Here is a 16,460-nt window from a genome sequence, read left to right on the forward strand (position 1 = left end):
ATCGCTTCACTCGTGTTGCCCAAACTTGGATGTCCAGCTGCTTTTGAACTACAATTCCTATCATCCCTGACAACTGGTCTTGCTAGCTAGGGTTGATGGGACTTGTAGTCCAAAAACAGCTGGAGACCCAAGTTTGGGAAACGCTGCTCCAGGATAAAGTGAAATGGTTGATTGATTTTTCATCAGAAAAGAAACCCATAGCCCTAAGAAAAAGAAATCTACATGGTTCACAATCTACAAGGTGTATGCATCATTGTTATTTTTAAACTCTTACACAATGAACTTACAGGAATGACATGTCAACAGACATGTAATGTCTAAATTGGTCCTGAGGTTTTACTATGTGTTTAAGCCACTCACTGAATTGTGTTTTACTTCAAGCACCAAAGCTGGTGAAGAAAATCCAAGCTGAACTGTTCCCTGACTGCTCTGGAAATATAAAATTGTGCTGCCAGTTTAGTGAAATTCACGAAGACTCCACCATTACATGGACTAAAGACTCTAAGCTACTTGCCCAAGTTCACAGAAGGTAAGGAGAGCTATGCAAAAAACATACATGCTTTTCAATGGACAGGAGTGTGCATATTGGATGGGTGGAGGGGAGTGTGCGTGTTAGGGAGTGTGCTTATTTTGATGACTAAAGCTCTGATGGTATCATGGGATGGAGAGAAATGACAGCTGCACCTAGTGAAGCGATACTGTAATAATGGATTACTTCAACAACCTTCAGATTGTCTGGCTAACATAAATTCATTCATTCATTCACCACTTCTTCTTCTTTGGCGATCACTCGTAGCCGATTAAGATTGTCATCCATAAACACGGTTTTAACAATGAGTCTGTAAGTGACTATGGAGGCCAATTCTGGATCCACACGTCCCTCCACAGTGGGGGCATTGGTTTCCGGGCGGAAGTTGATCATGGTGTGGATTTGCCGAGCGTGCCTTCCTCTTAGCACGTTTCTCTCTTGCGTCCTGAGTTCTATTGTCTTCAAAGCCCATGACACCTTTGGTAAAGGCTGAGCAACAGACAGCCTTGCCATGTGTGCAGTTCTATAGGTATGGGAGTGCTGCTGTCAGGAAGAGGAGTTATTTGTAGGAATCTCCTGCAAGCAGCAGTGCACATAATGAGGGGTGGATGAGGACTGGGTGTGTGTGTGGATTATCTCTAAAATTTGTGGATACAATAAATTATTGTACCATAGAGCAGTTAGTCAGTAGAACCAATGAAAGAAGCAGGGCTTGATTGATTTAATCCTAAATGATTCCTGGATTCTAACACACATTCTAAGCATTGACAGAGCACATGGAACCAGAGGCAACAGAACTAACAAATTCAACAAGTACGGCACATGGCCTGTAATTTTATCAGGACAAGTTATTTGTGGTTTACTGATGTAACAATTGTTTTCTCAAAATTTATCTTCTGTACCATGAAAATCAATAAAAGCAGTATTTAAAAAACCCCAAGTACTGCATCCTGTAGATATATTTGAAATGAACATTTATGGATTGTAGCTCCTATAAAAAAATCCTTTGCACATTTTGTAAACACATGAAACCTATGCTGTTTGAGTGGGTGGTATAGGTGAGTGTGGTACCCTACAGCTGTCAAGTGACTTCAGATGTGTACATGGAATTGGGTCATTCATGTGCATTTATTTACATGCTTGCTTGTTTTTAGGCCTGACTCAGATTTGGCACTCCATATTTGTTAGAAATGTTGCTAAGTATGAGATTCAGCAACTCATAGTGCTTGCCTTAAAATCAAGGCAAGGATTATGACTTCCATGTTCTTCCCAGCTTGGATTTAAATCTGAGCTGAATAATAACTCCTTCCTAGCCACTTACTAGGAAGGAGTTATTATTCAGCTCAGATTTAAATCCAAGGTGGCAAGAACATGGAAGTCATAATACTCCTTCCTAGCCACTTACTAGGGACGCAGGTGGCGCTGTGGGTTAAACCGCAGAGCCTAGGACTTGCTGATCAGAAGGTTGGCGGTTCGAATCCCTGCGACGGGGTGAGCTCCCGTTGCTCGGTCCCTGCTCCTGCCAACCTAGCAGTTCGAAAGCACGTCAAAGTGCAAGTAGATAAATAGGTAAGGTAAGGTAAGCGGTGTTTCCGTGCACTGCTCTGGTTCGCCAGAGTCATGCTGGCCACATGACCCGGAAGCTGTGCGCCGGCTCCCTCGGCCAGTAAAGCGATATGAGCACCGCAACCTCAGAGTCGGTCATGACTGGACCTAATGGTCAGGGGTCCCTTTACCTTTTACCTTAGCCACTTACTTGCCCACTGTTCCAGCCGCAATAACTAATAACAGTGCCCATATTTCCCTACATTCCAGTAATGGGGGTGGGGAACGAGAGGGAGAGAGGAAGGAAGACAAAGAGATCACACAAACCTCTGAAAAACTAAGCAGAAAAGGTATTAAAACACAAACGTTCAAATGTTAACATCTCTTCTAGTGCAGGAGATGACTTTCCAGTATCCCTGGCAATAGTTCAAGCTGGTAAAAAGGACCAAGGGCTGTATCACTGCTGCTTGAAGAATATGTATGGGAAAGCATCTGCAGAATTTAACCTGACCTCCGAAGGTAAATTCTAACATATTGTCTCTTACGACAAAGCACAATTAAAGGTGCTATTTTACTGTCTAAACCTTGCCTGTGTTGTTTTTGTTCTCTCTGCAGTATTGGAACATCTTTCTAGTCTTCAGGATGTTGAAGGTAAGTCCATATGGAGTTCTTCCTGTTCACCTATGGAGAATCGTGCCAAGTCATAATCGTACTTGGGCATATTCTGCATAGCTGTTACTAATTTGAGCCAGGGCTTGTTAGGACGCAGTGACAGAGATGGTTGTAATGACTGCCCTGAAATATGTGAAGCAGTAATGTACAAGAAAGTCTGTCTGAGTATACATGAAGAGTCTTCCCATCACCACTGAGTCACCTTATTCTGAGCTCTCCTACGCTGATCGCATCAGCCACTCCTTGAGAGCCTAGCCCACATTCTGCTTTTGACTTCTTTTCTCGAAGAGGAACATTGTACCTAGGTTCCCCATCATTATGGTTCCCTGGGTCTGCCTCACTCGCTTGGCGAAGGTTGCTGCTTTAGCTTGCGGGGTCAGAAAGCCCCGTTGAAACTGAAGCAGCTGAAGTGGCCCCACAGGGACTCCGCTGAGAGAAAGGAACCATAACAATGAACTGTTTTGATGCAAGCATTCCCGGTGCCCAAACATGTGGCCTTTGCAAAGTCTTGTGCTATGTAACACTACCCAGGGAGAAAGGCAAGGAATTAAGAGACGAGAAATACTTTCCCCATATGTTGCTATTTCTCTAATCGCCCCAGCATGTGTTTTGCTTTGCCCGTGCTAAACATAGATAACACTTTTGCCAACAGGTTTCATCATTGCTGGACATATTGTGCTGGTCAGCTTTAGCTTATTCAGTCTAGTGGATGGTTAGTTGTTCTGACTCTTCAAGAAGCAGGATTAATCGTTCTGTCCCCTTTAAAAACAGTTGCATGGCTTTTCATTCATTACCTGCAAACGCGTCTTCATGTGCCTTTGTTATTGGAATTTGATACATGGATGGAATTGCTAAGAGGGGACTCCCAGGTAGTTGTAGAAATGGTAAATAATGCAGGTCAGGATGGAAGGGTCTGTCGGCATCTGGAGGGCCATAAATTCCCCACTGGTTTCCTGACCCCAAATACACAGCAATCACATCACCAAATCCCAGACTTTGGAGGGATCAGCCTTCCCCACCTCATGTTCAGGCTGCATTTCCAACAAGGAAGATCCACTGTAGGACCTGAAGCCTTGAATGCTTCCATGCATGATCACAGATGCTTTAAGCTCCACATCAACCTTCATCACAGAGTTTACTCCTCTTCTGCCCAAGTCTAAAGTTGTCATAGTATTATTTGCCCAAGTCTAAAGTTGTCATTTATTTGTATTGAAAACATTACAGTGAATTAAAGTAAACAGGAAGAAAAGAAAAAGGTTACAATAACAAAATAGCAAAAGAATATAATTAAGGTTACAGAGCTATATACTGTAATATATATATGTAAATGGCTATACTTGTTGCTTCCCTAAAAAAAATATGTCTAAAGTTGAAGAAAAGTTGAAAAGGGTTCATTTGCTACATGAGCATCATAGAAAGAACTCTTATCTCTGGATGCTCTGGTTGATGTCAACACTGCACTGCCTGGAAGTCTACAGATATTGGGGTGGTTAAGCAGGTTATTCATATAAATTCTGGAACAGATTTAGGGGGTTCTACTCAATCATTGTTTGCTTCAGCATGTGGGTCATGTGACTGATTCACCATGAACATAATCTACCAGTTCTGTACACTGCCAAAATTACAGTACCTTAATGTGGATACCATGAGCAAGGCATGGCCAACAGGAGGAAGAGATACATGGCAACCACGAATCTGTCGGTAGTACGAATCAGCCTCAGAATCAGTACTAACATTTTGCAGTACCTTGCAGTATATCAAAAACCATTACATAGTAACCCTCACTATCAGAAATGCTTTTCAAAAATTATGTGGATCTGCAGTATTAAGAAGGGCATGAAAAATCCCAGAAGCCCTCATACATTTCCCCCCGAGCCTTCATTCTGTCTCGTTTGCTTCCTCTAGTTTGATTGCTCCCCCCCCCCCAGTTGATTTCTCTTTGGCATGCATACACATAAACTTTTTTACTTAGCAGAATGTAGTTTCTTCGTTGAGGTCTTATGTATATTTATATATTTCTAGGGTTGGAAGAGATTGAATTCTTAGAGCTTATGTTCAGGGAAGATTTCATCAGTGATAGTTATTTTGGCAACAGCCTGCATGGGCGGATTATAACCGAAGAGCTGCATTTTGGGGAAGGAGTGCACCGAAAGGCTTTCCGAAGCAAAGTCATGCAAGGCTTAGTTCCGGTGTTCGGCCCCGGCCACCCTTGTGTTCTGAAAGTGCACAATGCCATTGCATATGGGACCAGGAACAACGATGAACTCATGAAAAAGAATTACAAATTGGCACTGCAGGTAAGTGCTTGCTGTACCCTTCTGTAATCAAGGCCTGCGGGGACATCCAAGCTTTTAAACTATGGCCACGGTTAATTGTTTCCTTTCTTGCCATGCCACTGGACTCTCTTTTATATAGGAATGTTATGTTCAGAACACGGCAAGAGAGTACGCCAAGATATATGCTGCGGAAACAAAACCTCTGGAGGGCTTTGGAGAGGTGCCTGAGTGAGTAACATTTTTTAAAAAATAAAACGTGTGTTGCAACCGTAACAATGGTGTGATGGATGACATCCACACCTAGCTCCATGCATGCTGTTGGACAAGAATGAGAATTAAGAGTGAATTAGCCTCTTTCTTCTATTATTTCCGCTGCCTTGAATATTGGATTATGTAAGCCAGTGGTTTTCAACCAGTGTGCCTTGGCACCCTGGGGTGCCTTGAATGATAGTCAGGGGTGCCGCAGGCAATACTGCCCTCTGTCTTTCTTTCCTTCCCTCCCTCCCTCTGATGCCTTCTCGCATCTCTGCCTCCCAAAGGCTTCTGTGGCTGTTTGTTGCAGCAGCCCCGGCTACAAGCTCCGCGGGCAAATGGTGCCTCTGGGGCCGGTCAGGGGGTGCTGGTTGCCAGGAGCTGAGGTGGCCTCGGAATAAGCAAGCAAGTGGGCAAGGGAGCCCAGCCAGCCAGTCCACCAGCCCTTGCTGTTGGAAATGGACAAGGGAGGGTGTTCAAAAAAGGATGAAAAGCTGCCAGCTTTGCAAGGAAGAGATGACATAACTAGGCTCCTGATCCCCACAGGGGTGCCACATTAAGAATGTAGTTGGTCAAGGGAGCCACGGCCTCAAAAAGGTTGAAAACCTCTGGTGAAATCTTTTCAGGGCAGGGGATTGTCCTCGTATCCTTTTTTCATCATGCACACAAGAAACAAACAATGGGTAGCATTCAATTAATATTTATGCTAGCACAGAAATTAGCTCTAGTGCAATGGGTCTCCCCTCCCTCCCAATCCTCTACCTGTGCATGCCCTATGTCATCCCCAAATCTGCTCTGGAGCTCCAGAACAGATGGGGGTGCATGGGGGGGATGAAGATTCAATTGTGCAAGAGAAAACTTTGCGTCAGCAGAACATTCTCCTTAGTGCAACGCTGAGTACAACCCAATGTATCTGAAGCACTTTGAGCACTCAAATTGCTGTTAATGCAAACTATTATCGTTATCATTATTATTATTTGTTGTGGGGCGCCAGCTCAACACTTCACATTGGTAAGGAAACACCGTTTAAATGCTGTAATGGATGGCTGGACCAGCATGACCTCAGATCTTTTTCAAAGGATTTGCTGTTCCACTGTAGGATAGTCATATATATCCACCTCCTGAAGTGATCGCTGAAATTCCTTCTTGTTCATGCATGACGCTGGGGATGAGTCTTGCATATCCCTGAAATTTGTCATCTCTTTCAAGAGGATATAAGATACCTCCTTCAGATGCATCTGAATCATTTAAAAGTATCTTAGTGGGGGAGACACGTAATACATAGTGCAGGTTAACCTGAAATAAATTTAATAGGCACCTGCCATCTGTGGCAGGACAGAGTCTCATAACACAAAGATGTGCTCTTCCAAGCCCACATTTGCAGCATGTTTGCACTTCTGCCTCAGCAACAGCTACACTGATTTGGTCATGCCCACAGAATGTAAGATGGCAGGATTCCCAAGGATGTGCTTTATGGGGAGCTGGGTTCAGGTACCAGGCCTGTTGGCAGACCAACCCTGCATTATAAAGATGTCTGCAAATGTGGCACAAAGGCTGGCAACAACAACCCTGCAGGAATCCCTTGCAGATGACTTCAGTTCCTGGAAGCAGGCAGTCAGCTTGTGTATTCACATCAGCAGCCAGAGGAGAATGCTAGGAGGAGCGCAGAGAAAAGAAATGCCATGGTGCATCTGGAACAGCAAAACCAGCCGCCTTCACCTGCCCCATCTGCAATAAAACATGTCATTTCTGTATTGGTCTCCACAGACACAGCAGGCACTGTAACTCTCCCAACGGTTTCACTTTACCCCTGCATTCTTCCATGCCTCTTGAAACAGACCGATGCCAACAATAATGCAGGGAGAGAGAGAGAGAGAGAGAGAGAGAGAGAGAGAGAGAGATTGTTCTGGTTGTATGCATCAACCCTCTCTGTTCAGCAGGGCTGCTACTTCATTTCTACATCTGCAGTAAAAAAATATTGGTTCAAACAAGGTGAAAGTGCAGAGTTAAAAATAGAAGTCGCCTCTGGAAAATGTAAAGGGAAGATGCAAGCAGCACATCTGAGCACACTGTGCTGGGCCTGAGCTCTGGAGGCGATGATGGAATAGCTTTAGGGCTCTTATTTACACATCACAACAGCTGTACTCATATCTATGAAGGATTTTCCAAGCGGAAACCCAGCTCACAAACGCTGCGGTAATTTGCTAAAGAATCCTGTTCCAGCACTTCCTAAAAATGTATCCCTCCTCCAAACCTCTCCAAACACTTTGCTTCCTTGAGTCTGTTTCTTTACTTTTTAAAATTAGAGTTATCACAGACTACTTTTCTGAAGCTGAAAACTATATGTTACAAAGAACTAGGGGTGGGTGGAATGGTCTTGTGTATCTAGTTCATTTCTGTTTCTCATGTGTTGACTGGTAAGTTCCGTTCCATTTCCATTCAGAGGTGTTTTTTTAAAGGGGAAATCCACACAGATGTAGTTGTTTTAACTATAATCCTGATGTGGTCTCTCCCCCCCCATGCCCCTTTAGTGTTCCTTTTACACGTGTTGAAAATCTTACAGCTGTTCCCCCGGGAGTGACAGCATTTTATAATGTGCCATCAGTCTCAGAGAGAACATACCGAAAAAAATACAGCAGTCTGCATGGACTCGTGAGTACAGCCTTAAGTGCTGCCTAGGATTATAATGTGCCATTGTCTTATTTATTGGTTTTCATTTTAGAATCATTCCTATTTTCCTTGTTCATCGGCCCAAGAACAATGTCCCTTATGCGACCGTGGAAGAGGAGCTAATTGGAGAATTCGTGAAATACTCCATCAGGGATGGGAAAGAAATAAACTTCCTGCGAAGAGACTCGGAAGCTGGCCAGAAATGCTGCACCTTTCAGCACTGGGTATACGAGAGAACCAGTGGCAGCTTGCTTGTAACAGACATGCAAGGTGAGCATCTCAACACTACATGGCCGTGCTTGATGTAAAGCTGATGGAGTGTAGCAGCAGTGATGAAGTCCATGTTTCAAGCCTCACTTCAGCCAGAGGTTCACTGGCTGACATCAGGCAAACCATTCATCTCAAAGACATATCCCCATATCTGCGGTATCAGTAGTGCCATCCTCCCAACATTGGCGTCAATGGGAGAGTAGATTGGCAGTGGTAGGGTTGCATAGCCACACTGGTGGGAGGGATAGATCTGCTCCACCAGTGTATCCATGCAGCTCAGACCTTGCCACTGCCCAGCCCTGTCCAAATAAGCTGCAGAAAGGCTGGTGTGGGGAGGCCTCTCTGTAGCTCCACTCACCACCTGGGCTGCTACTGCGTCGTATGATGAAAATTAGGGGTGCACAAGCATGGAAGTGAATTCTTCCACCTTCAGGCATTCTTCCCAAAGCTTGAAATTCCATCTGGGTGTCAAAGAAGGGATAGAGCACTACATTCCTTTTTTGTTAGCCTGAAGCTACAAAGGAAGGAGATTCCTCCACTCTATGACCAGCACAGAAGCAGAGCAGGTTCCATTTGTGTGTGTTTTTTTGTTTTGGTTTTTTTGCTGTTCTGTATGGCGGGGAGGAGGCCCCCCTCAATGGAGGGTGGCACTTAGAACAGTAACTAACTTTAACCTGGAAGCTTCTATAAACGTCAGACATCACGTGACCCACGTGATTCGCAGCTTGGAAGTTTAGACAGCCCATCACGTTGGGAGTGGGAGTGGCCCAGGCTTTCAGGAATGTATATAAGCAGTTGCTTTGTCCCTGTCTCCCAGTTATGTAGTTCAATAAAGGTTGTTGCTGTGTCCTGCCTCCTGGGAACCCTCCTACACTTCACCTTCCTGGTTGGGTTCACATGGAAGAACAAAGAGTTTGGTAACCCTCCCTCCCACAGTCTATTGTTGCTGTTGGTGCTCAGCTGGTTTTTCCTGTGACTCTTGCCCTGGGCCCGAGTTGGGTAGAGGTTTGTAAGCTGAAAGTGTGACTAACCCATGATCAGGTCACCCCTTCAGTAGCTGCTTCAGGCTGGATGCCTGCAGGTACAGTACATCACTGACTAAAGTAGAACTCCTGTCAAAAGATTTATGGATATTTCCTTTTCTCCAGCCTCCTCAAGGCTGCAGCTTTTTTTCATTCAGAATGTGTTACCTACTGTCAGAGGAAAGAAATGAATTATCTACCTGCTGTGGCAAGTATTCAGCTTCCACAATGGTGCTATATTCAACTAATATAACAAATGCAGGAAGAAATTCCTACATTTTTCCACTGCTGGTAACCGGTTTGAAAAGAGGATAGAAAGCATTATAGATTCTTTTTCAAAAAAGAAATGTGCAGTGTTCATTTCAGCTCATCTGTTACTCTTCACAAGGTCTTATTGTTAGGTTCAGACTTTGGCACACAAGCTCAGCTGGGTGTACTCCCAAGGGAAGCAAGCCCTCCGCCAGCACAGCAGAGGTTTTGCTGGTGCAGGCAGCAATTGGGCTGTGCACAGTGGGCTGGGCTGGGAGCTCCTGCTTCACTTGTTGACTGAGCTGCTCTCCTGTGGCTACTGGTAGTGAGTGGGCTGGCCTGGGAATGCCTGCACTCTTTTGTGTGCACACACAGCCATTCTCACCTGTGGCACTGCTGAGTTGAAGCTGCTGCCAGTGACTGGGCTTGGCTGGAACCACTTGTCCACCCACATTCCCCCAACATGCAATGACTGGTCCACATTCAGCTGCAGTCTGTGTTGTGGCTGCTCTGAGATGGTTAAGTCCACAGTCTAAAATTACCTAACTGCATTACCGAGTGTGTCTTGTACTAGTCACATTTTGGCAAAAAAGAGGTTTCAGCAATGCAATGTTGGGACTGCAGGACTTCAGTACCTCTCTGCCTGTGAGCAAGCCCCACCGAGGTACATTGGGCACAATGGCTTGTGACCAACCAAATCAGCACAGTCCAACTTTTCATACCAAGTGGGCCACCAGAGTACTTCAACATGGAAAATGCAGCTGCACACTGCCTTGACGTGTGAGGGTGGGGGAGCAAGGCCAAACTTTGATGCACATCCCCAGTCCGTGCACTGCCTTCCCATAGCCCTCTAAGTGAGGTGCTGGGCTTTGGGAAGGAGGTGGGAGGGCTATAGGACCCTGTCAGAGCCCTCATGCCTCCTCCCCAAAGCCCAGTGCCTCCTTACCCAGCTTTGGGAAGGCAGTGTGAGGTCTGTGCATGTCAAATGTTGCTGAGGGCCGTGTGTGGCCCTCAAGCCACACATTGGACTACTCTGAACTAAATCATTCCATGCATGGGACAAGTTCTGTGATCGCAACAGAAGGAGGTGAAGTTCTGTGGAGCTCACTTGGCCATAGTGATCATTGTGTGACCTTGGCCCATTCCCTTGTGTCTTACCCTCATCTAGGTATCTCACACAAAAAGAGGAAGGCAGAGAACCATATGCCCCAGTCGAATCTCCTTGGAGGAAGGGCAGAGTAAAAATGCAATAAATAAATACTCAACTGCATTCCACCCTGTGAGTTGTGGTCTTTGCGGATTCAGGATCCACACTGCAGATCTTTATTGGGACACCAGAACCAAACAAAGAGTGGAGGGTCGGATCCAAAAAGTCTGCCTGAGATGAGTCAGCTCATCAAGAGGCACATTAGTAGGGCAAGAGGTGTAGATAAGCCCTAAGAGGAAGAGATGCTCCAGAGTAGACCTATATTCAGTGACAGTGCTGAATGAATAGCCTGCCTTGGAGAAATGAAATATTTGTGACGGTATATACAGAGAGTGTGATGGATAGCATCTGTAATCAGCAGTGAAGCCAATAAAAACTGCATTAATATATAAAGCTTTTCTATACCTGAAATACCCCTGTGTGATGCCGGCTTGCTGTTTTATTTTGTAGGTGTAGGAATGAAACTAACCGACGTTGGCATAGCAACACAGGCCAAAGGGTGAGTGAAGCAGCGCCATTTTTTAATGACCTGGTTTTCCCCCCCATTGTTGTATCAGCCTTGTGATGTTGCAAACTTAATAGAGAAGGTTGCAGCTCGCAGCATCCATTTTATGCCACAGCTCTTAAAAGCAAAATGCATTTCAGTAGGGCTTTCTTGCTGACTTCTTCTGGTGGATAAAATGTTAATGGAACCTTCCTTTTGAAAAGGCTCATTGGTTTGCTTGTGGGAGAGGGAGTGATAAACACACTGCAGACACCCTTGGTTGTCCCCCACCCCCCATACAATATCATGTTCCACCTAACCCACCTGGGAACAAACCGTCATTCTTCCTAGCAGGTGTGTGTGTGTGTGTGTAGCAGCAGCCAAAGGATATAGTAGTATTATTTTGCTCAAATCCATTATCAGGGCTCACCAATGTAGAGCTCACAATATTAGAGTTAATATCAGTGCAGACCTCACTGGCACAGAATGCACAAACTCAGCTCTACCCACATACTATATGCAGTTTTGCTGCGTTACCCAATACAGGGTGAATCAAGAGCTTCCTTGATAAAAGGGAAGCATTAAGGGGGAAGCGATGGGCGAAGGTAACAAACTATTAAACCAAGAAATGATCTGTTGGAATTCTATGAAGACAAATTGTGTGGGTGGGTTTTTTAAAATACATTTTTATGAAATTAAACAGAGTTGGCATGTTATGCTAAAGATTCAGAACCCTAGTTGCATGGGGAAATTCATTTCATCCTTTCCTTGCTTTGGTTACTCCTAAAAGACTTCATAAAAGTTTATGCATCTTCTATATGCTTCCAAGAGTCTGCTTAGGTTCAGCAATTTGCATACATGCTGTAAAAAAGTAAAATAGGGGACAAGATGTATTCAACATAAATTCTTCTAGATAAGAAAGGAGAGAGGAAAGATATTTTTAAATGATCCATAGTAGCTATGAATATTTTCTTCAAGAAAAACTAGGTGGGTGCGGGGAGAATAAAATAATGTACTAGGAAAGAAAAAGGAAATGTTTACATTGCTGGAAGGAAACTGAAACAATGATGTAATGCAGTCTACTCAGAATGGTCTGCTTTGTCTTTAAATACAAATTGCCCAGAGTACCATATTATGCAAATCGCTGAGAATCACGATGCTAATTTGCAAGTGAAAGCAGAGGTGGGTGGATAAGAAAATTCAACCCATCAACTACATAGTTAGAAACCAGGAGCCACCTGAAATGCAAAACAACATGATTCCACAGAGGATCTCTCCATTTTCTTGCCTTCAACATGTACTTCTGCATTTTTAAAAAGAGTAATGGTGGACTAATATGGTCTCTTGTTTGCTCGTTTGTTTATATATTTATTAGTGTTAGTTATTAGGATTTGTCCGTATAGTTAAAGCCATGGTTTTCCCAGTAGTGATGTATGGAAGTGAGAGCTGGACCATAAAGAAGGCTGATCACCGAAGAATTGATGCTTTTGAATTATGGTGCTGGAGGAGACTCTTGAGAGTCCCATGGATTGCAAGAAGATCAAATGCATCCATTCTTAAGGAAATCAGCCCTGAGTGGTCACTGGAAGGACAGATCATGAAGCTGAGGCTCCAATACATTGGCCACCTCACGAGAAGAGAAGACTCCCTGGAAAAGACCCTGATGTTGGGAAAAATGGAGGGCACAAGAAGAAGGGGACGACAGAGGACAAGATGGTTGGACAGTGTTCTCGAAGCCACAAACATGAGTCTGACCAAACTGCGGGAGGCAGTGGAAGACAGGAGGGCCTGGCGTGCTCTGGTCCATGGGGTCACAAAGAGTCGGACACGACTAAACGACTAAACAACAACAATTAGGATTTGTATTTATAGCCAGCTATTCATCAAATTGGTCCCAGGGCAAGATTTTTAAGTCATTAAAAAAAAAAGTGTAATTACAACCATAATGTAAAAACCACAAAGCAACCAATTATCAGAATAACGTAACTGCATCACGTAACTACAGTACACAGCAATGGAGGAGGAGGGAAGATAGCCATTCAGCCAAAGACCCGAGTCCAATATGATGGTAGTGCAACCTCTTCCTTATGAGAGGATTGCTCACTTAATGCCAGGGCTGGCCCAAGACATTTTGGCACCTGAGCAAGCAACAAATGCCCCCCAGGGAAGAAGGGGTGCGTGAAGATCTACATCAGGAACAAGGGTGTGTGGAGACCAACAGTGTTTCCTATTTGCTGAGAGGCCACTGCAGAGGCAGCATTGCAGGGGGCGGAGCTGCTGAGACGATGACAGATCCATCCTCCAATGAGTGTGCCGCAGCTGTCGCTGCCACCGTGGCAACAGCAGCACCAAGTGGTGCATTCCTTGGAAGCCAGATCTGCTGCCCCTGTGGATCCTGCCGCCTGAGGCAGTCGCCTCACCTTGTCTCATGGATGGGGCAGGCCTGCTTAATGCAGCAACTGTCCAAAACTTCAGGCAGAAGACCTTCTCAGTCTCGCTTACTGAGAGCCACAGCACAACAGCACTCTGTTTACCTGTGATTCCCAGCAACTAGTATTGAGGGGCTTAATGCCTCTGAGGTATTGTAACTAGGAGCCATTGGCAGGCTTCCTAATATATAGACTTTGTGTTCAAATTGAGGGTTGCGATATATTTCAGTACTGTTGTGACATTTTGATTTCTTTTTGGTCAACTTAATTTTATTATGAAAATTAAGTAGGTTATAAGGTTTTTTTGTTTTGTTTTTAAAGTAAGTAAACAAGGAAATCTTTTTTAAAAAACTTAATTCACTATCCCAGTGCATATTTTTTCCAGTGTTTAATGTTTTTAATTCTTGTGGTCATTACCTTTTTTTCATCTGCCTTGTATTCTTGGTAGATTTTGAGTGGGGAGAAAAGATACTCTAATGTCTTGATGTAAGTTCGCAGGTTTATAAAATGCCATTAAGGCAAAGCACTTTGAATAATTCATGACCATTTATTTTCTTCCTTTTGACGATATACGTTTTTAATGAGCATACAATATGTGTTGCAGAAGATCGCACTGATTAATATTCTGCACAATATTTCCTGCAATGGCCAAATCCCATTAATCTTTTCCTAAGACAGCGAAAAGAATTATGGGAAGATACTACTTGACTGGGAAAGAATGCTGTTGGTTCTCAGCAATATTTTAGCCACAGTGGTGTGTGTGTGTTTTAAAGAAAGTTTGTGGCAGAATTGTTCGCATCACAGGAATGCAAACTGTGTCCCAAACTGAACAGATGATGAATTCAAATTCAAATGGAGAGATTGCAAAAATACAAGTGAGATTTTGGCTTTGGCAAACTCCTCAGATTTAAATGTTATTATTTATTTCATTTCCTATGTTGCATATATTAACAAAAACCTGTTAAAACAATTGCTTATATATATCAATCAAAAAGTACTACATGTTCATACAGTTGAACACCTTGCGAGTCGAATGTTTTGGCTCCTGAACTCCACAAATCCGGAAGTGAGTGTTCCGGTTTGCGAACATTCTTTGGAACCCGAACGTCCAATGTGACTTCCGTGGCTTCCGATTGGCTGCAGGAACTTCCTGCAGCCAATTGGAAACCGCACCTTGGTTTCCAAATGTTTTGGAAGTTGAATGGACTTCTGGAACGGATTCTGTTTGACTTCCAAGGTACCACTGTATATAAAAACATTTTTAATTCAATACCCATACTGACTAGGATAAAATTGTCTAAAACTTACTGGTGTATATCTTGCACTGTGTATAAAAGCAACACAGATACCTTCATTTTTAGACTCCACTTGGGAGCTTGGCTGTGGACCCTCCTATGAGGTGCACCTATGTGGGGATTCTCACAATAAGCTCTATGACACACCTCTGATTTCTAAATTGGTCTCAAGAGAAACAGACCTCCCTGAGGAGCTGAGTGCTATGCTGATTCACCTGTCCCAAATGAGTACTGGATTTTGAAGTTTACTGACTTGTGTGGAAAGAAGCTGTGGGGAATATCAGCCACAAGCACCCTGCTCTCCTAACCTATAAATTATCTCTCATATCATATTTAACAATGTCAAAGGAACCTACTATGCTGATGGTTCTCTTGCCATTGGTAGCCCTTCGCAAACACCTCTTCTCCTGTCCCCGATGCCTTGAATAATGCTGGTGAGACAAATCCACTCACATTACGGTATCGGTGTATGAAAACACAACAGAAATTGAATGAAACCATTTTCGAAGTAGCAATTTGCAAACCAAATGGCACCAAATTTGGTTGTAGATCTTGCAAGATGTGCTGGAGTTTTTTTGATCAAACAGTTCCTTGCTTCAGCAGCTCTTACAGGATGAAGTTGACTTTTAAAATAAAAAAACTGGGGCTATTTGATTACTGTGTAATACTCAGTCAGCCTCTAGCAAGTACAGTGTTGAGCTTCTGGGGTTGTATTTTCATTTTGTGGCATGTCTCTTAAGATTAAGAGCAGGGTACAGATGATGAGACTGTAGCCTTTGTTTATGCATCATGGCATGAACTTTGCAAAAGCCTGGCTTTTGGCCCATGCAGTCTCTCTCTTGATCCAGTCAACTGAGTCTGAATGATGGTGGGAAGGCGCTCATCTCTTGATTAGTGCAGGGTTGTACCTTGGGTTTGAGTCTGGGTTCTCCTGCATGTGAAACATGAACTTGTTCCACCTGGCTCCCCCTGCAACTCTTGTCCTCCTGGTGTCAGTGATTGAATCTTAGGGTTGTGGGAAGGCAAATGTCCTATATGTCTGGTACGTGGCTGAGAGGGTAGGCAACCACTCTGCTGAACTTGCAGTATAGAGTGTTTTGTCCAGGCATGCAAAAAGTGAGTGGGGCCATTTCCCCCATCTCCTGGGGGTGGGGGAGGTTAAACCTCGCATCTCCTGTTTCTAGACCAGAGCCACCAAAGGTAGCTGCTGATAATTGACATGTTTCCATGGCTGCCCTTGTTGCGTGTCTTGGCCTTTCCTTTTGACTGCTTGTGAAAAAAGTATTTTCCTTCCTGAATGGCCCTTGAACTCTGTTGCAAGAAGGACTATGTTGAGGGTGGGGAAGCATATGTGCTGCTGTGTGTGTGTGTTTATTATCCTATTATTGGCTCCCTCCTTGTGTGGGCAGGCATGTGGGCATCATTGCAAACACAGTTCCTGATTACTATTTATTAATTTGTGAATCACTTTCCCCATATGTCTCAATACTATTTATAAACACGCCATAAAATAAAGCTGCAAATGCTGTTTAAAATAGTACAAAAAAACACATTTGAGGG

General features: G+C 44.0%; 1 protein-coding gene across 4 annotated transcripts in view; it reads left to right on the forward strand.

The window, feature by feature from the left end:
* Positions 1-16,460, forward strand: part of ALPK2 (alpha kinase 2) — a 67,044-nt gene that overhangs the window by 44,581 nt on the left and 6,003 nt on the right. For 2 of the 4 annotated variants that reach the window (XM_083402932.1, XM_083402933.1), the window contains 7 exons: positions 382-529; positions 2,466-2,593; positions 2,690-2,725; positions 4,769-5,043; positions 5,162-5,250; positions 7,997-8,214; positions 11,143-11,191. In XM_083402932.1, the coding sequence (XP_083259058.1) occupies positions 382-529; positions 2,466-2,593; positions 2,690-2,725; positions 4,769-5,043; positions 5,162-5,250; positions 7,997-8,214; positions 11,143-11,191 (943 nt within the window). The remainder of the gene's footprint in view (positions 1-381; positions 530-2,465; positions 2,594-2,689; positions 2,726-4,768; positions 5,044-5,161; positions 5,251-7,996; positions 8,215-11,142; positions 11,192-16,460) is intronic. The other 2 variants (XM_083402934.1, XM_083402935.1) reach the window with 1 other exon arrangement.

Source organism: Podarcis tiliguerta (assembly GCF_965153285.1).
Source record: "Podarcis tiliguerta genome assembly, chromosome: 11".
In the NCBI taxonomy this organism is placed as follows: domain Eukaryota; kingdom Metazoa; phylum Chordata; class Lepidosauria; order Squamata; family Lacertidae; genus Podarcis; species Podarcis tiliguerta.